Source organism: Aythya ferina (assembly GCF_964211825.1).
Source record: "Aythya ferina genome assembly, chromosome: 2".
Lineage (NCBI taxonomy): Eukaryota > Metazoa > Chordata > Aves > Anseriformes > Anatidae > Aythya > Aythya ferina.
In genome coordinates this window covers 25,210,329-25,231,137 of record NC_140297.1, presented here as the reverse complement: position 1 = coordinate 25,231,137, position 20,809 = coordinate 25,210,329, and the positions used below count along the sequence as shown (strand labels likewise).

Here is a 20,809-nt window from a genome sequence, read left to right as displayed (position 1 = left end):
CAGAACAAGGGCCTCCAAACACTTTGCAGATGGACTTAAAGCGATCACATCATAAACAACAAAACTGATGCACACTTGGGATGGAAAGGGGCAGTATTGCAGTGCTAGTTATAAAAGAATTTGAGAAGAGAAAAAAAAAAAAAAAAAAAAAAAAAAAAAAAAAAAGGAAAACAAGGGATCATTTCTTCATTAGAATCTGTGGTATATAAACAATAGACAAGGAGTCCGAAAGACAAACAAAAGATTAAACATCTAAGGATCCCATTCAAGTCAAAGTTTACATCATGGTTCAGTTAAACTTGCAATGCAAACACCAGCGTGTTGATGGAAATCCTGCTCCACCTAAAAAGATAATATGCATACATCTCTTCAGGCTATGTGCTGTGTTCCAGGGTGAGGTACAAAGCTCTTGGTCACAGTGGGTCTGATAACTCAGATGCATTTTAATATAGAGATAGTGCATGCCTTCTGAACTAGTGCACCTCATGCAACAGCACACCCTGACCAAAAATAAAGGCATGTTCTTCTTTAAAGATACATTTTCTATTGTTAACTCAGATTTTCATCATGGTTCATTTTTTGCATTTCCCGCAGTTCTAAAAAGTACTTTCTATACTTTCTATATTGTTGTTTTTTTTTTTTTCCTTCTCAATAGGAAATGAATAAGGTTGTTTTACTAAGTCAAAACCTTATAAAATTTAAAAAGCTCACCTTATAATTTTTTTATTTTTTTAAAAAAAAGGTGTTGGGAATCATTCATTTATTTTCCTTAGAACTACACTTTCCTGCTTAAGTTCACCTTGCTTAGTTCTGATATTTTTCAAACCCTATTCAGTTCTAAATCTGTCTTTCAAATCCTTTCCAAGTCCTTTCAGCCCGACATGCTTAGTCCCATCCACACGTTGAATATACAAGTATCAAATGTTACAATTATATTCAATTATTATAGGTCACTATTCCAAACAGAAAGCTAGGACAGTTAGAAGACTGGATTCCATTTTAAATTCCTTTCAAGTGTGAAGATAGAGTCAAATGAGGAAAGCCTTTGAGAAACAGCATAAATAAGAATTCTAAATAATTTGGTTTAGAAAATGTATCAAACAGGGAAATGTTTTATCCTGATGGAAAAAAAAAAAAAAAATAGAAATAAAATAAGTCTTCTAAAAAGCTATTCAAAAAGGGGGGGGGGGGGGGGGGGGTTGGCTGATCACTTTTTCTCCATATTCAATAAGAGGAGGAAGAGGACAGACCTATTCAGAAAACTCAAGCCAGATGGCAGCAAATAGGCTCCCTAGGAAAATCCACACTATTCCTTATCAGAGGTTTACAGAACAAGTGGAGAAAGAAGTCTAGTTCTGATAGATTGAATAGCTCGGATCATAACTCTTGTTCTGCAGGTTCATTATTGAGACGCCAGAAGAAATGATTGCTCAATTCTATCTTTTCCCTATCCTCAGAAATTAGGCTTATGATATATGTGGGATTTCCATCACAAGGAATGAGGGTCATGAGAGGACCCTCATCACAGTAGGAGGGAACTTGTGAGGGTGGGAAAGGAGCTGTGAGCTGTGTGTTTCCTAGAGAGGCAGTGTTTCAGAACATGATGCCCAAGGCTTTTAAGCAGGCAGCTACCTTGTGAAAAATAACACAAAACAAGCTACCAAGTTACTGGTCATGGCCTTCCTGTACTAGGCCTCAGATGGCAGAACGCAAAGAACATGCACAATGATTGCAGCTGTTGCTTGCATTGATTTTGGTAACCTGAAAATGTAGAGGCCCGTACAAGTGTGTAGCTTTACAGCACCTTACAATGTTCGCAGCAGTACGGTCTGCCCTATGCTATAAGGAGGGCAAACAACCTCACAGAAACCTGCCCAGACCTGAGCTGTACATAGACTAACGTGAGAGAGTGATTTGGCTCTGTGGGCCAGCTCACTGCACAAGTATACGGTGCAAGAGAATAGGCCAGGACCTGGGGAAGCGTGGTAGTTCTTCAGAGGCAGTGTGGATCAACAGAAGCTGCTGTGGAAGGTCAGTGTAAGATCATCTGTTAAATGTTCATGCAGGAGAAGAACAGTTGCAACATCATCCTGTACAAACACAGCTTAGGGAAACTCAGTCCAAAGCAATACAATCAGGAAATAGCCAGCAAATTGAGAAAACAAAACTAACACCCACAGAGCTTCTCAACTGACCCGAAACAGCAGAAGAAGCATAGCTGCTCTTTTCACAAGCACTAAGAGCATGCAGCCACAGGTTTATGCCTGCAGAGGTTCCCTCAGGCTGTGATCTGACCAGAGAGCACACTGGAGTGAGGGTGGGATGGGTGGCACTCGACATCAGTCCTACTGCCTGACAAACCACGAACTACATGGAAACAGCCTATAGCAACCTGCCTGCTGCTCCTAGAAGACTAGCAGGTCCTGCTGTCTCTGGTCTGGCTACTTAGCATTACAGTGCTCATGAGACTTATTCCCAGGGAAAAGGATCACTTGCAGTTCCCTACACTTTCCCTATTCAGCAACTGAGAATTTAAGGAAAAGACAAGGACTATATCTTACTGTGGAGCTGTGGCAGGGAGCAGTCTTCCTTTGCTGCCATCTTTAAGAAACTGATAATGGTGACCGCTGAATGCAAATGTAAGCAAGAGAAGCAAGTTCAGCAAGATTGGGCTCCTCATTTTTTCATCCTTTTGTAATTTTTTGATAGAATTGCTCTTGGGTTGGGGCATAGGAGCAGCTGCTGGCAAGAGATGGAGTTTCCATGGGACTGTCAAAGAAAGCAGTAATGCCAGAGAAATGCACTGAAGAAAAGCCTTAAGACTTTTATGAAAACGGTCTCTTGGGTAAAACATATCACTGTGGAAGAAAAAAAAAAAAAAAAAAAAAAAAAAGCAAACAACACATTAGGCACAAGTAGTATGCTATATGCTTCCATAACAGTAGTTACAGAGCTCTCAAGATCTAATAAACTACCTCTATTGATGTCTATGTTATAATAGGCATGGGAGAAAGAATAAAGATAAAATTATTTAGCAAATGTCTGTGGCTGAGGATATTGCAGGAAGGAAAATGCTGAAAACCACATCCCATTTATTAAATCTTTGATCGTATCTGACACAATTTTGAAACAAAAGGGAAAAACAAACAAACACACAAACAAACAGAAGAAAAGAAAAAAGAAAAAAAAAAAAAAAAAAAGCTATTTCCTGTTAGTGCAAAACTACAAACGTGTTTTGCAACCAGGTTGCTCTGTATCATTGAGATGTAATGCAGTGGTCTACAAGCTGTACTTTGGTCATTGTAGGATTTATAGAACTGATCTAAATGGATAATTCACAGCATATTTTGGCAAGTTTTTATATCAATAAGGTACTTCATATCGAGTCCTCATTTAGAAAAAATCAATAACAGCAAGTGTAAAGTCTGCACAAAAAGCTATGAATCTGAGGCTCAAAGGATGCACAGTGTTCAACATTTACAACAGTCACATAGTACTTTATCAGACCACTTTATCACACATTACAGGTACCAATTGTACTGGATTTATGTGGCAAGGTTTTGGTAGCAAGGGGACTGCAGGGATTCCTTCTGTGAGGAATCCAGAAGCTGCCCCATGTCAGAAAGATGTTGGGAACAGCTCCAGCTGGCTGCAAAAAAGACCTGTCCATGGTGAGAGATGCTGGTTGCACCTCTGTGAGAGCAAATTTAAGAAAGGGGAAAAAAGTGTGACAGCAGCTGGGAGAGGAGTGAGAAAATGTGAGAGAAGCAGCCCTGCAGCCCCCAGGTCAGTGCAGCAGGAGGACAGGAGGTGCTCCAGGCACGCAGCAGCAGTTCCCCTGCGGCCTGTGGAGAGGCCCTTGGTGGAGCAGGCTGTCCCCCTGCAGCCCATGGGTCCCACATGGAGCAGATCTCCACGCTGCAGCCCATGGAGGAGCCCCCATTGGAGCAGGTGGATGTGGCCTGGAGGAGGCTGCGGCCCATGGAGAGCCTCTACAGGAGCAGACCCCGGGCCAGAGCTGCAGCCCATGGAGAGGAGCCCACGCAGGAGCAGGGGGTCTGGGGGGGGCTGCCGCCTGTGGGGGACCCGTGCTGGAGCAGTTTGCTCCTGGGAAATGGACCCCATGGTACGAAGCCATGTGGGAGCAGTTCTTGAAGAGCTGCTGCCTGAGGGCAGCCCCTGCAGGATCCATTTGGGAAGGATGGCATCCCATGGGAGGGACCCCACGTGGAGCGGGGGCAGAGAGTGATGGTGAAGGAACGGTGGAGATGAAGCCTCAGGGACTGACAGTAGCCCCCATTCCCCATTCTCCTGAGATGCTCAGGGGGAGGACATAGAAGAGGGTGGATAGGGGGAAGGTGTCTTTACTTCACTGCTAGTTCTCACTGCACTAATCTGTTATTAGTGGGCAATATATCACATTAATCTCCCTTATGCCGAATCTGTCTCAGCTGTGATGGTAACTGGTGAGTGATGTCCCTGTCCTTATCTCAAAGAAGCTCCATGAGCTTCTTTTCATTGCATTTCCCCCCCATAAGGGAACCATAGTGCTTTCCCAGCTAGGAAGAGGTAGAGCACAAGGAACTCTGCCTTGCAAAAGAGAAAGCAAAAGGGGAGGAGGGAACTAGAATCTCCTGTTAACTACTTCCTCCAGCTTCTTTGCAACACCCACCTTCAAAGTTGCACAGTTTAGAGCATCTTAGTCACAGATATGGAAGTGTAAACCAGAAACATGCAAGAAAAAGGTAAGGAGAAATAAATATTCTGTAGCAGACTGCTATCTGTCTCCTCCAAAGATGCGTGTTTGCCACTAGGAAAAAGTGACTGTATGTCTATCAATGCACTTTTCCTCCTACTATTTCTGATCTCAGACTTCTTCAAAGTTTATAAACTAATTTTAGGGTGGTTTGTTTTGTTTTGTTTTTCGTTAATAGCTTAGAAGAGTAATTCAGCTGAATTTTAGCTGTTGTGTATCCTGCTTGAACAAAATACACTTACTGGACAACTATAGGAAGAAAACTGCAGAACAGAACAGTTACAGTAAGTGCACACATTTAATTCTAGTCCGGAATATTTTATGAAGATGTGATGTCTTAGTCTGATATCATTTCTTGTTTCTGAGACATTAATTTTATACATATGATGATCTATAATCTATTAAGATAAACTTTTCTGAATCTTCTGTAAAATTTTTTGCACGTGAAAGGTGGCTGTTAGGAGATTGCAGTGAATTAATCCCAAGGAACATGTCCTGAAAGAAATTATTCTGCAGAAAAAATACAGTAGAGTGATTCTCTGCTGGAAAAGAACATCTATGAAATACTTCAGTGGGTCAGAATCATTAACTAGCCAATAACATGAAACCTAGAAACACTACATCAAAACGAGGAAATGAAAGTATACCATTCTAGAGCTTTGTCTCATGGGGGGGGGGGGGGGGGGGAGGGATTACAAATTTTAAAACACAGAGTCACTGTTTTAAAGGTCATAAACATGTTTGCTTCTATGTTAGGAGTAAATTGTGCCTCTATTGCGAACTGTAAATTTGATGGGATTTAAAGTCATAGTTTTACACTGCTGGCTTGAATAGTCTCTGAGCCAGAGAAGAGCTTTAGTTTCAGTTTCTTTTCTCGGACTTCAGATACCCTGGGTGGAGTTACTGGTGAGGATGATAGCCAGATCAGTTTTGTCATAAAAACAGCGAGTCTGTTTCCCTCTGCACCCCCAATTTTTAATAATATGTGCTTCCCATAGTGCTATTCTAAAGAACTAGAAACTAGTTTTCCTTCTTTATTTGTGACGAGAGGGAACAGTCTGTTGAGCGTAAAGCCAACTGCAGGCTTCTCCAGCCTGCTCCCCACCTTTGCTCTGTGCCCTGGCAGTTCATTAGTTAAATCAGGAGGCAGCTTGACCGAAACTAGGAAGAAAACAGTACTCCAGCACTAGCTATAAGAAATCCCTATTGTTGCTTCTTATTAAAGTTCATGTTTTAGGAAATCATGTAATAGATCAAGGAAAACATGTTGCTAGGATGGGTTAGATAACAAAGCATTCTTTCAAGAAACAAAAATTTCTTCTATGGAAAAAAAAAAATAAAATAAAAATCTATGAATTTATTTTGTCTCAGGAATTATCAGGTACCAACAAGAAAAGAATATTTCCACTAGTGTGATGACTGTAGCTGGGTGTAATTCCATAACAAAATATAAATTTCAGAGGAATAAATATAATTCTCTTAAAGGAATTGAGGGGATGAAGTAAAATTGGACACTACTAAGTGAAATTTTCCCTTCCCTTTCTTTCCCTAATTTTCCCTGTGCTTCTTTATTGAAAGTTTATGCCAAAAGTCCAAATTCAATAGGATCAAGTGGATTGTAAGATGCTCTCCTCCCTGTCACTCACCTCCACAAATGCTGCAAATGCTGCTGAACTGCTTGATTTTATTTGAGAAAGCTCAATGAATATAAAATGTACTGAAAAAGTAAAATGGTAAAGAATTTCCTTTCATTTGCAGTAGTAGCAGTTGAGTAATTACAGTAGTATATTTCCACCCAAAAGTCTCTTTGCAATGTTATTCGAACAAATTGAGTACCTAACCGCATTTTAGGATGAAAAAAGCTTGGAATTTTTCCTTCTCCACCAAATTATAGCCTTTATGAGAGCCATTTGTGACCATGATTTGTATTTGATGGCCCATACAACTGCAAGTTGGGTGTCCAAATGACAACAATCAGCCATCATTTTTATGTAGTGTCAGCTATGGAAGTGGTTTAAAAACAGGACTCACATAAAGCTGTTCTGTAAGAAAAAGTAATCTTCCTATTAGAAGCAGATAATGTCTTATATATGATCTGACTTCACATTCCCCTGATGTCCCCTAATTGAACTGTTATATTCCATGTGTCAGATTACAGAAATTATGAAATAAATCATAGACAGCATCAAGAAAATATGCATTATTCAGTTAATAAGCTATTATAAATCACTTGTTTAGTAACATTGTATTTTTTTCCTTAAAGAATGGAAAATGCAAACACTGAAAAAAAAGAGAAATTACATTTTTATCAACATGCTGAAACGTGGACAAAAGAAGAAGTCAAACAATTCTTAACTGAAATTCTTAAGATTGACCAGAAATATGCAGAAATCTTGTATGACCAAGATGTAACTGGTTCTACTTTGAAACTGTTGACTAAAAAAGATCTGGTGGAGATGGGCATACCTCATGGGCCTGCTATTCAAATCATTCATTTCCTGAAAAAGCATGGCATTCTGACTGAAAGTTCAAACAAGGCTGAGGGACAAGAAGGCAGTGAACAGAGTATTGATGGAGAAGATGATGAAGAAATTGTAAAGAACGAGTGCAAGAAGAAATACAGGTCATTTAATTCCAGTATACTGCAGGATTCTGAACTGGAGTCTGTAGAAAATAAAACAGCAATAAAGTCAGCTGACGAGGAGAATGTATCGGAGAAGTCACCATCAAGCAGCCAGCACCCAACTAGAAACATATGTATGCCACATCCTTTTGATAATTTCAGTGATGGTACTCGATACATACAACATCATATTCTTAATGTCGCTGAAACAGGGCCACTTAACCTCATTGATCCAGCACATGAATTCAAATTACTTTCCAACACAGAGAATGCATTAGAAGAAGACATTAAAATGAAATTTAGCAACGAAGTCTTTAGGTTTGCTGCAGCCTGCATGAACTCTCGCACAAATGGCACTATTCATTTTGGAATACGTGACAATCCACATGGGGAAATCGAAGGAATAAAAGTTACCAAGAAAGAAGCCTACATCGACCATTTTAATAGATACATTGAAAAGTACTTTGATAAGCAATACATTGGAGATGCAAAAGCTTGCATTAGAGAACCTAGATTTGTGGAAGTATTGTTACCAAATGAAACTCCATCAGATACATTTGTCATTGAAATAGATGTGGTTCCCAGACACTCCATCTGTAATACAAAATATTTCTGTACCAACATATATGATTTTAAGAGCAAGTGTTCCAGAAAAGCTGTCTTCATCCGCGATGGAGCTAGTTCTAAAAATATTAAAAATACAGATGAATTTGAAAAGTTTAAATGTAACTTGACATTGTTAGCAGATTCTCGTAAAAGAGCAGAGGAAGAATATAACTTAAAGCAAAAGAAGACAATGAATGAAGGACTAAAGCTAATTAGTCTGCTCACTGGCAACAGAGACATGCTAGATGACTGTTATTATGACTACTACATTTTGGTAACAAACAAATGCCATCCAAGTCAAACTTCACACTTAGACTTTTTACAGGAAATTAAATGGTTTGCTGTGCTTGATTTTGACCCTGAATCAGAAAAAAATGGTGTATTTAAGACTTACCAAAAAACTCGAAATGCCAAACTTTGCTTCCCATATCATTATGAAAACAAGGTGGGTTCAGTTTCTGAACAAGCTGAGAAGCTGAATTTGCATCAGGAGACAAACTGGATTTTCTGCAATGGAATCATTGCAGAAAGTGGATCAGACTTCAAAGGCAATAAAGAACTACCATTAGATCATGCTTCATGGCAACGAGATAGGGCTGCTGAAGTCAGAAAGATGATTTCATTTCTTTCACACAAAGATGTAAAGCAGAGTGGGAAGTTTTTAATAGTGTTTCTTTTGCTTTCCCGAGTGGAAGATCCATTGGATCCTCTTGCTGAGACATTTGTTACATTTTACCAAGAATTAAAGGGACTAGAAGACATGGCCTGCATTTGCATTGGTGCAGGTACAGACCAGCGATGGAAAGATCTTCTTCATGCTAGAGGCATAAGAGAGGAAGCACTTTCAAATAAATGTGTTTCTAGTTTAACCCTGGAAATGGTAAATGGTACCATCATAAAAGCAAAATCAGTGACACAGTCATCTAAAAGACTTCTGCCCTCCATTGGCGGTTCTACCATTCTTCTAAAGAAAGAAGAAGATTTCATAGCAGCATTGGAAATCTTATGTGAAAATGAATGCAAGGACACAGAGATAGAGAAGGATGAAGAACGATTTAAAAAATTCATGAAAGAACGGGAAAAAGATTTTTATCGAGGTGGTAGAGTGACATGGTGGAATTTTTATTTTTCTTCTGAAAATTACACATCGGTTTTTGTCAAAAGGGATCGTTATGAAAACCTTGAACAACTAATTGTGTCTTCAGCTAACAGCGCTAATCAGTCGCCTGTAAAAATTATCAACCTTTACCACCATCCTGGCTGTGGTGGGACAACATTAGCTATGCATATCCTCTGGAATCTCCGGAAGCAATTCAGATGTGCTGTTCTCAAAAACAAAACAAGTGATTTTGGAACACAAGTGGCAACTTTAATCACCTATGGAGCAAACAAGGACAGTGGCTATTTAGCAGTGTTACTTCTTGTGGATGATTTTGAAGACCAAGAAAATGTCTATCTTCTGCAAAACGAAATTCAGGCAGCTATAACAGAAAAATGTATTCCGTATGTAAATCCTTTAGTGATTGTTTTAAATTGTATGAGATCTCAGAATCCTGATGAAAATGCAACAATCAATTGCTTGAACAGTATTTCTTTAAAACAGACCCTTTCTGAAAAAGAGCAAAGGGCCTTTGAACAGAAACTAAAAGATATTGAAAAGATGCACCCAAATCCAGATAATTTCTATTCTTTTATGATTATGAAGAAAAACTTTGATCCAAAGTACATAGAAAAATTGGTTAAAAATACCTTGCGTGACTTGAATATAAATTCTAAATCAGCACAACTTGTTTACTATCTCACACTCTTAAACGCTTATGTAAGAACATCTACACTTTCAATATCGCTATGTGAAGAATTCTTGGGAATTAATTCTCGAGAGACAGGCAACAAAGATAAACTGATAGAAAAAATGGGAATTTGTTCCAATATTCTAATGTATACTCGAGTACAAGAACACATGACATACCGAGGTCTACGCATCATTCACACATTGATAGCACAGTGGTGCCTAACAGAATTTAAACTAACCTATAACTTGCCTAAAAGTGAAATTACATTGCGATTATTGAAGGAGGATTTGCTTTATGAGAATTCATTACAACAAGACAAACTTACTCGTGATATAATAACCCTACTGATTACTAGACAGCGCAGAGAGCGTGGCTATGAGTCAGACACATGGTTCTCCCCATTAATTGAAGCCATTCATAAAGAAGAAAAATATTTTAATGTGGAACGTGTGTTAAAACAAGCATCCACTAGGTTTAAGAAAAACAGTCACATTTGCCAAGCCTTAGCAAGATACTGCTACATTAAAGAAAATGAATATGACTCAGCATTATTCTGGGCCAAAGAAGCCAAAGATCGAGCACCACACAGTTCATACATATCAGATACATTAGGTCAAGTCTTTAAACACAAGCTAAGATACCAGGTAGAGCACAAAATAAAGAGTGCAGTCCTAACAGCTCAGGAACTGGATTGTTTGCTAGATCTTGCTCAAAATGCTTCATGGGCTTTCAGAACATCTCAGCATCAAGCTAAGAATGCAGCCATTGAACAAAATTTGCAGCATCAAAAACGTAAAAGAAAGTTTCAAAATTACAATACTTTGGGTTATCAGGGAGAGATAGAAACTGGTCTTTATATTATTGATGTCCTCCAGCACATTCCCTTTTTCAGCAAAGACTCACAGTGTAGGAAAAGAATGATAATGTATCTATCAGGAAATAGTGCTTTGAATTTAGATAGCCCTAGCACAGAGAGTGAGGTTCTTAAACATTATTCCAGCTTTTTAAAAAATTTGCGATCACAATTAAAAAGGGCATTTGACTTCCTTGAAGACTACTTTGTGTTTTTCAAAACACAGACAAATGAAAGAGAATTTGTAGAGGCAAGAATGGCTGAGACAGTTCGAGAATGTTTTAAAAAATACACGAAAATATTTTGTGATTCCAGTGTTGAGCAACTGAGAAGTCAACAGGTCTTAGGGTGGCCCTTGTCTCAGAAAATAGAAGCATACAGAAAGGCTGTGGAGGCTTCCAAAGCAGACTCATTTTCTGGAGTTTTGGCATACCTTTACAAAAACCAGAGAAATGCTGTCAGAGAGATAGAAGACATAGTATATGCATACGCATTTCTGTGTGAGGCGAACTCACAGGCAACTCTGAAGGAAAAACAGAATTTTATTTTGGCAAATGTTGTTCTGAACTGCATTAAACCTGAATCCACTGAGTTATACCATTTTGAGGGACTGAGAAGTCAACTTGTAAGTATTCTAGAGAAAGTGGAACTGAATTCATACTGTGTAGAGCCTTTCTTCCTTGCCTCTTTGTTGTTCTGGCCTGAAAATAGAAAACAACTAAATGAAGATTCTAGGAAAATGGACAAGTATGTTAGACGCCTATGTGAGTCTTTCAAAGAGCTCTATGGAGCCATAGGTTGTTCCAAGCAACCTGTGGCTCATTTCTATCTTGCAAAAGGCAGCGGCCTAAACAGATTTGTTCACAAAAGAAAGATAGATCAGCTTTTTAGCTCACTTTCAGAACAGGAACTGAATGACCTCTGGCAGAATGAAAATATCTGGAAGGAAAAGGTTGTTCATGATCTTTTGCTTCCTTTGGATGGAAGAGTTGAGGGTACAGTTATTTACATAAACTATGGCATCAACGAACCTTTTAGGATACCAGTGAAGCCTGTTCCTTCATTCCTACTGAACAAAGGCCCAAACATACAAAGAGTGTCTTTTTACCTTGGTTTTTCCATTGCTGGTCTCCTGGCATACAATGTACACAGTTTATAATTAAAACAATAGGGATTGCAGGTTTGTGTTTTCAGGCAAAATTATCCTTAACATTTTTTTCCAATAACTGTAAATGAAAAAGAATTAGCTGTCCAGCATGCTTCTCTCCTCAGTATGCCAGTCTTTGTGCTTGGCTAATAACCAAGCTGTACATATTGTGAAAGGACAGAAGCATTTCTACTCTCTCATAGCATTTCTAAATGTGTGATTGTTAAAGATACACTACTACTTTCTTCTCTACTGTAAAAACACCCTAGTTGTCATTTGAAGGCAGTGTCAAATAGATTTTCTTCTTTTGTGGTGGCCTACTTCTGCTTTATATAAAATTGATCCCGTTTGGTCTTTATTTTCATTATAAATTCCATGAGCTCCTTCCAGTGATGGATGGATACATATCTTATTAGGTTTGATCCTTGCAAAACCATGCAATTTAAATACTCTAAATGGTCATTGACTGCATTGACTTCCTCACGTGTATAAAACTGCCTGTAATGTTCAGCAATGATGTTCCAAAAAAGTAAAATATACTGGTGTGAAACACCAGAAACAACAAGTTACTGCTACCTGGGTGAGAGGAGGGTGTGCAAAGTGTTGCATATTAACCTATGTGTATGTGATTCATGACAACTATAGGAGTTTGATAAAATTAACAGCTTGAGAAATGTCTGAAGGATTGATCTTTTATCAGCCTATAAGTCCTCTTTGCTGTTAGTGTCAGGTAAGCAAAAATAAGTGACTTCTCAGCAGAAGATTAATAAAAATAAATCAATGACAACAACAAAAGAAGAAAGCAGCATGTCATTCCAATGTAGTGCAGCTCTTCTTTCAGTTGCAAATATGCAAAAGTAACTTTATTAAATAATTCAGACTATAGCCCAAATATATTTCTGTTGGCAACTTCCTATTGCAGTGACCATCTCCCACTTATTGCATGCTTAGTTTTGTTTTGTTTTGTTTTTAATAGTATACTTTTATGTCATGTAGGATACTATAGAATCAATTTTCATAGCAATTTGTTATTTGCTCTAATTGTTTCTCAGGAGATTGCTGTACAATTTAACAATGATTATTTACCCTTCCAAATAAAGATTTACAGCAAATAATTTGCCGTGTCTTCATGGCAACTGAAGACTTCATCTCAGTCAGTCATGTCTAAAAAAATGCAAGGTTAAGACATGTCTGAGAACGAGCAATAGCTGTGAGGGGCAGGAGAAATGGAGGTGATGTGGAGGAGACAATATTGGATATGCATGGAAGAGGACATTGTTGGGGGTGCGGCTAGAGACGTGCTCCTGGAAAATGGCAACCCATGCTGAGCCTGAGATACCTTTGAGGGACTGAGACATTACCCACGCTTGGGCAGAGGAAACAAGTTAGAAGGGAGGAGCCGCACCGCATAGAAGGAGGAGAAAAGTGTAAGAAGCAGCACAAAGAAGCCACTACACATCGATGCCAACCTTCTCTGCTGCCCCTCACCTTGCCAGAAGGATTGGGAAGGGCTGAGAATAACACCTGGTGAAAACAAAGTAGGACATGGAGAGGAGAGGTGTTGCACTGTTTGCCTATGGAAAGGAGAAGAAAAGCATTTCACTAATAATGGTTTTGGTCCCTTTCAACCCAAACCATTGTATGATTTGATGATTCTACATGTTTACTTAGCTGTCTTTTTGGTTTCTCTATGGCCCAATTAATAATTAGGAGTTTTTGTTAATTGGCAATAAATTAAATTAATTTTCTCAGTTTGAGGTTCTTTTTCTCATAAAGTGCATGTTTACTAACAACCCTTGTGATCTGGCATAGTGATTACATGCTAGGCACCACACTAGATGTCTGTGTGAGTTTACAGAAATACAGATTTTATTATTTTTATGTATTGGTCTGCTTGTTATAAAATTGTATTTTTATCACCAGTAACTCATTAATACAGATATTTTATAATATCCTTAACTGTGCACTGTTGAACTGTATTTTATGATACATAACTTATACAGAAATTGACAGAAAAAGTATTTCCTACTTTAAAAGTATTTCCTATTTTCTATTACTTTGTAAGACCAACTTCTTTATGGCTCATAGATCTTTTTAATCTTTGAAAACTAAGCTCTCTCATGCCAAATATCTGCCTCATACTTATCTTGTGTTAATTAAAGCCAACAGCTTGGTATCTTACAAGAGTGAGGTCAAGAAAAAAAAATAATAATAAAATAAAATAAAATGTTGTATTGCCCTTGCTAAATAACTCTTCCAACTTTTTCCAGTATGCTCAGGAATCATTTGGAGTCATTTTTAAAACAGTTTTTAGCATGTTAGAGAGGTAGAGGGGAAGGGAAATATGACTGAGTGAATACAATTTTACTAAGTTGCGAGGCCTGAAAAGGCCCGTTTATATATGGGCACATGCAAAGTTAGGTTTTAACAGTAGAGTCTTTATGCAATCGACAGTTGTCGTGGTTCCGCTCGAGTGGGCAGCCGAGCTCCACCACAGCCGCTCTCTCACTCCCCCTCCTCAAAGAGGAATGGGGAGAAAATATGTGAAAAGGGCTCAAGGATTGAGATAAGGACGAGAAAATCACGCAATAATTATTGTAACGGGCAAAACAGACTCGGCATAAGGAGATAGTAAGATTTATTGCCTACAACTAACAAGCGAGAGAAGTGAGAAAACAAAGGAAAAAAACCAAAAGCACCTTCCCCCCCCATCCACCCTCTTCCACCTCCTCCCCCCGAGCGGCGCAGGGGAACGGGGAATGGGGGTTATGGTCAGTCTACAGCACTTCTTCTCTGCCGCTCCTTCTCGGTCACTCTCGTCCCCTGTGCTGTGGGGTCCCACCCACGGGATACAGTCCTTGATGAACTGATCCGGCGTGGGCTTCCCACAGGCAGCAGCTCTTCCAGAACTGCTCCAGATATGGGTCCGTACCACGGGGTCCATCCCTCGGGAGAAAACTGCTCCAACCTGGCTCCCCTACGGGCAGCAGCTCCTGCCAGGTCACCTGCTCCTGCGTGGGCTCCTCTCCACGGGCTACAGGTCCGGCCCAGAATCTGCTCCGGCAGGGGTCTTCCACAGGCGGCAGCCTCCGTCGGTGCAGGGCCACCTGCTCCACCGTGGTCTCCTCCACGGGCTGCAGCGTGGAACCCTGCTCCACCGTGGTACTCCATGGGCTGCAGGGGGACATCCTGCTTCACCATGGTCCTCACCACAGGCCGCAGGGGACTTCTGCTCCGGCGCCTGGAGCACCTCTCCCCCTCCTTCTACACTGACCTTGGTGCAAGGCTGTTCTCCCACTCCCTTGACTCTCCCGGCTGCTGCGTGGCGCAGCGTTTTTTTCCCTGTCTTAAATATGCTCTCACAGAGGCGCAAAACAACATCGCTTATTGGCTCGGATCTGGAAAACAATGGGGCCCTTACCAAACATGGGGCAGCTTCTAGATCTTTCTCACAGAAACCACCCCTATGGCTCCATGCTACCAAAACCTTGCCACGTAAACCCACTACAACAGTCCCAGAAGTTGCAGGTCCGGGCTGTCATGGGCCAAGCCTAAGCTGTCAGTGCTGAGCCCAGAAACCTGGGGGAGGCAACCCGATTCAGCCGGGTTGCACAGAGGCCAAAGCTAGTCCAGCAAGGAGAGGCAGGAGAAGCCTTTTGACTGTCACAGGCCGTGGCAATGTTATCTCAGCAGCTCCCTCTGCTGTGTGGCCCAGATGTTGGAGCAGCCAAGGTCCTCAGTGTGCCCAAGCACCGTTGTGGAGTGTGAAGTCCTGTGGAGGATCACAAGTTTAGGAATCCACTTCTGGAGGAGTGCAAGTCCCGCAAACATCAGTTTAGGATGTGGAGTTTAAGAGCACTGAGGATTCTTCTCTAAAATCACAGCCAGAACCACACAACACTGAAGGGGCTTCACAACTGGTGACAAAAAGGAAAATTTCCATTAAGGTGAGCATAAGGGAAACTGCCTAGAGCGTGGCTGCAAGGACTGAGGATGAGAACGGTGGCAGGGACTACAATAGGTAAGAGGGAACAAGGGAAGGGAAAGTAAAGCAAGGCAAAATGGAAAGCAAGGCAAGGCCAAGGGAAAACGGAGGGCAAGGCTAGGGAACAAGTACAGGTACTGGTACGCACACTAGCAATAATATGAGCTGACTGAGCCAAAGAAAAAGGTATGTGCACAGGGTATTCCTTGGCTGTAAGTCTGTAGAGGATTGTATTTCATGCAGGAATACTTCCTGGGCTGAAGACTTCCAACTTACACTGCCACAGCAGAGGCCGTAGGACTTAGGAGGTAAGACAAAACAAATGGAGGTTCTCTAGAAATGAGAAAGTGGAGGATGATGCAATGTCTTCTCATAGTTAATAGGCAAGGAATGTAGCAAAAAGGAAGGTAGTAAAATGTTCTGAAGGCTCCAAGTGGGCATGGAGTAAAGGTAAAAATGTACAGTAAGAAAGATCCAAGCTATATCCCAGCAAAATAAATAAATAAATAATAGTATATCAGTAAAAGTAATGAAGCACAGGGATAGACTGGTATGTCATAGAATCTCTCTGCAGATCGTGAAAAATTAAAAGACAAACATTTGAGATTAATTCAATTGTTCTAAGTGAGTTTATATGCTGTAGAGCACTCCAGAAGATCTCTTAAGCTTTGTTTCAGACCTACTTTTCCATAACTTAGATAAGAAAACCCTGTTACGATCAAATACCACTGCATAGGACTACCCTTCCTTAAACGTTTCATACCAAGTCTCACGTAAATTTTCTGTAGCTCTGAAGACATCAGAGCAAAGGCCTGCATACCTCAAATCTTCCCCATTGCTAAAACACATGGATTACATCTGAATTTAAGGAGACATAACAAAAGGTCTCATTTCCTCCTGAGAATCCCAACTGATATGGACAGAGGGGTTGTGGGGGCACAGAGCAATCAGCTACAGATGATAAGAATTAGCTAAATTCTGCACAGCTTGTATGTTTGATTACAGCTGAGACTATTGCTGTGATGTGGTTGTATCATTACAAACACCTTTTTGCTGAAAAAAAAATATCACAAATAAGATCTCCAAAAGCCTGAGATTTCCATCGGAAACCATGAGATTTATAAATATGTGAGGATTTTTACACTGCCTTTTGGCTTGAAACTACTCTGTATTCTTTTGTCAACATGTGAAAATTTCAGATTAAAGTTAACTAAAACAAAAAAGACTGTGCTTCCCTCTGCCCATATGAATGGAGATTCCACTTAGTGTCTGCACAGGTGTAAGAAAGAAGTACAGCTGCATCTTCTAAGAGAGTGTAAGCTTTACATCTCCTATTACTGTGTTAACCCTTTTCCCTTGCACTTTCTCATCTGATTTTTGTATTTCCCTGCTGTGCTAAGGCTATAAAACACAAGTGGGAAGTGAGCATCCGAGAATCACAAAGCAACTTCTTTATGTATCAGATTTTCTTGTTATTTCTCAATAAAGATTAATGTGAGCTCCAGAGATCATAAAACACAATACATGTACATGTAATTATGTATAACATCAGAAAGTAAATGTAATGCAGTAACCAAAAATTATTATTTTTATTATTTTCTAAATTACATATCTTCCACTGTTGCACGAGAGTATAATTTCTTCCTAGAAATCAGTCCATATTCTTTCCACTTCCTTTCCTTGCAACGTTTTTTTTTTTTTTTTTTTTTTTTTTTTTTTGGTCTGCACTCTTTTCTTCCACCTAGTTCCAAACAGAAGTGAAGGCTCAGGCAGCAAAGGTAGCAAAGACATGTCATGGTGCTCAGGTAACTGCTCAAATACACATTGCATGGCCAAATGAAAAGGGCAAGTCCATTTCTTACAGTCTGAGCGATCTTTTCTCCATATTGGAAACATGACCTTCACATAGCATTTCCTTTAAAATGAATGTAAGACTGCTCAAACAAATCAATTGGGTATAAAGTGCACAGCTGTTTTTTGTTTGTTTCTGAAATGTTTAAATTGAACTTTGCAGGTGAACCAATATAATTTGCAGTGCTTATACTGGTGTATATATGCATATACCGTACATATATATGTAGTACACATACTGTGTTACACATCCCAGTTTCCCTTCCGGGTTTAGATTTCATGTGGAGATTGATACTATCTTTGTAATTTTCCTCACCATGCTGGCAGCTCTGAATTAACTTTTCTCTTGCACAATCAAGAACCAGGAGTGTTGGGGAATATAGTGTGAAGATGCTGAGCCACCTGTGACTGGGCAGTAGTTTAGCTGTATTCATATAATGTTGCATTCACATCTTTTCCAAAGGAACTACCAACCAGGGACCAGCCCCCCACAAATGTAGCTACCCTCTCCATGACTAAAGATGCAACAAAATGGAGTGACCATACCCTGCATACTTGTACTTAAGGTGTGACATGGCTTCTGTACTGTTGGACAGGTACTTTCTTTGGGGAGATTATGCCATGGAAGATGTAGCTTGAGAAGCACACAAAGCTGGGCCACTGGTTCAGCAAGGACTACCTTCATCTCTTCTCCTTTATTCTCCTCTTCCTGGCCTTTCTTCTGGGGCATCTCTGACAGTGAAATAACCAGTCTTTTTCTTCCCATTCATGCCTCTAAAAACTTGGATCTGTGCAAACCTCCTGCCTGCTTGCCACCTTTAAGTGGCCCATTATGAAGGATAAGAGTTGGAGAACTGAGTGTGTCTAACCACCCATGCCAGGTTGCAGACACAGAGATCCCATGACAGTAACAAACATGCTTAACTGGTCACAGAGCTTCCTTGATCCTCAGATCCCAGACCCAGGGCAAAGACAACTTTAGCATCAAGCCATCTTAACTGTATTCTTTGGGAAAAGCATCCACAGGGATGCTTTCACAGGAATCTCCTAGATTCTTGATATCAGAGGAGATTCCAGTCATCTCTGTTAGAGGAAGAGATCAAAATTATTGTTGTGATTCTGCCTCCTCTGCAGTTGCACCACCTCCTGCTGTTGTTATAGTTCCATCCCTAGACAGTCAAAGACAAAGATTAGCTAGCTTCATCACCACACTCACCTCCTTTACCTATGTAAAGAATGAGTCTGTTAAAACAAAAGCATTTCCTCTTTTCACCATACACAATATATAAAAAATTCAGCGACACCTAACAAATCTATTGGATCACTACTAAATGCAGTGATGAAATACATGGCAACAGCGTATCTAAACCTAGAATGCTCTTCCTTCACACTACCCTTCTTTTGCATGTCTTGTAACTTATAGCGGTGCATTTATTCAACCAGCTGTCCACATTAAATCCACCTCTTTCAGTAATTGCTGCAATACCGACACTGCAGCCCAGTAAGGCTCCAAGCACAGGACTGTTATGCCCTCTTCTCAGACCCAAGGGAGGAGCTGTGCTGCTGCTTGGAAGGAGTCATCTTCAGCCCTACGCCCACCTCTGGCTGGTGAAAGGAGCAATAGCACTGCTATTCACACTTCATTGACTTATTTCAAACCAAACCTGTATGGCCCAAGGACTTCTACAGAACAAATATGCTTTGGGCTATTTTTTTTATTTGTGTGTGTGTGTGTTTTCATTTTCTTTGTTTTCTCACACAGATGTGTATGAGACTTAAAAGTTTAAGGCTGAAATAAACTAAAACATCTGCAGGACAGGAAAATAAAGGAGGACAAATTTTATCACAAATGGGAGCTGGGCTGATCTAGTGTCGACGAGACAGGCACTGATGCAGTCCTTGTGGCAAAAGCGACCAAGATGGTTCAGATAAAAACACAGCAGTAGTGAAACTCTGTGGAGAGCCCCATGCTGGGCAGGTGGGAGCGGACTCCAGCCCGAGAAGGCAGTGAGAGGAATCGGGTTGGAGGAAGAGGACTGCTCATATGATAACTACAGTTGCAGAAAAGAAACAAAAAGAAAAAAAAAATACTAAAAATAAAAAGGCCAAACATTGGTTTCTTAGCACCTATCCCCCACAGAATATAAAAGGGAACTGAAACCTCCGCGGGCAGCCTGCGTGAGGCACGGCCACAAAATGGCAGGCGGGGGAAGCCGCGGGCAGCGTGGCCTCGGGGCGGGCAGCAGGCGGCGCTCCGGCTCCGCGCACCCCGGGCCGCCGGCCTCGGCGGGGTCTCGCTTCTCCATCGAGGCCACGCGTGTCCCGTGGGGCCCACGGAGACCGAGGGGAAGGGCTGCTGCCGCCGGAGGGGCGAGAGGAAAGGCGCTTTGGTCGCCGCGGTCGCTCCGCAGACACCTCTCCTCCCGCCTGAGGGGAATGAGGAAAATGCCGCGCAGACGTGCCTGGGGAGCAGCTCAGGGGAACGTCCTATAGCCATAGGGATGTCACGCCAGAAACAAAGTGGCTCCGACCAGCAAAGCCCAGCCTGAACGGGACAGGGAATTCCCCTGCCGTCACCTCATGTGGCCATATCCTCATGATATGTCACAAGTGGAGGCTGGAGAGGAACCTGTCCGAGGGTATGGCAGCACCAGTGCAGGCATCAAGTGCTCTCCTGTCACCACTGCCACCTCAGACGACCAGAAGAAGGACCAGAGCCCAGTGGGGTGCCCCCACACTGAGATACTTTACACAGGGCCTCAGGTCCATGAGGCCATGATGGAAGAGTTAATGCATCCTGAGTAAAAAAGCTGTGTTTCCTCTGCCAGCAATGGCAGGAGTGGGGCTGGACTTGCCGTGAGGCCTTACCCTTGCTGAGGAGAGCCAGCAACATGGGCAGTTTCTTGGTTTGGGTTGATTCTAACTAGAAGCCCAGCCACCATCCAGTGAGGGTCATGACCAACACATTCGTATTATTTAAACTTAAGGGCTCTGTGCTACAGAAAGTTATTTCTGGTTTCCCTTTGCCTATTGGAACCACAGACCTTCAGTTTGTGTAACCTGTCACAAGACAACTTCAGACTTCCTCTTCATTGGCATTTACTTGTTCCTTGCTCTTTCTTAAGAGCTCAAGATGAAGAACGTGCTCTTTCCTACTCAGCAGCTGTGTTCCCTAAGACAAGTTTAGGGCTCTAC

At 41.1% G+C, this 20,809-nt stretch overlaps 1 protein-coding gene across 1 annotated transcript; it reads left to right on the top strand.

The window, feature by feature from the left end:
• The first annotated feature begins 4,611 nt into the window (after positions 1-4,611).
• On the top strand, positions 4,612-13,529 carry LOC311430923 (sterile alpha motif domain-containing protein 9-like). The gene is made up of 3 exons (XM_084507885.1): positions 4,612-4,745; positions 4,935-5,040; positions 7,020-13,529. Exon 3 carries the CDS (start codon positions 7,021-7,023, stop codon positions 11,788-11,790), a length of 4,770 nt encoding a protein of 1,589 aa, XP_084364011.1. The 5' UTR covers positions 4,612-4,745; positions 4,935-5,040; position 7,020; the 3' UTR covers positions 11,791-13,529.
• Positions 13,530-20,809: the final 7,280 nt, after the last annotated feature.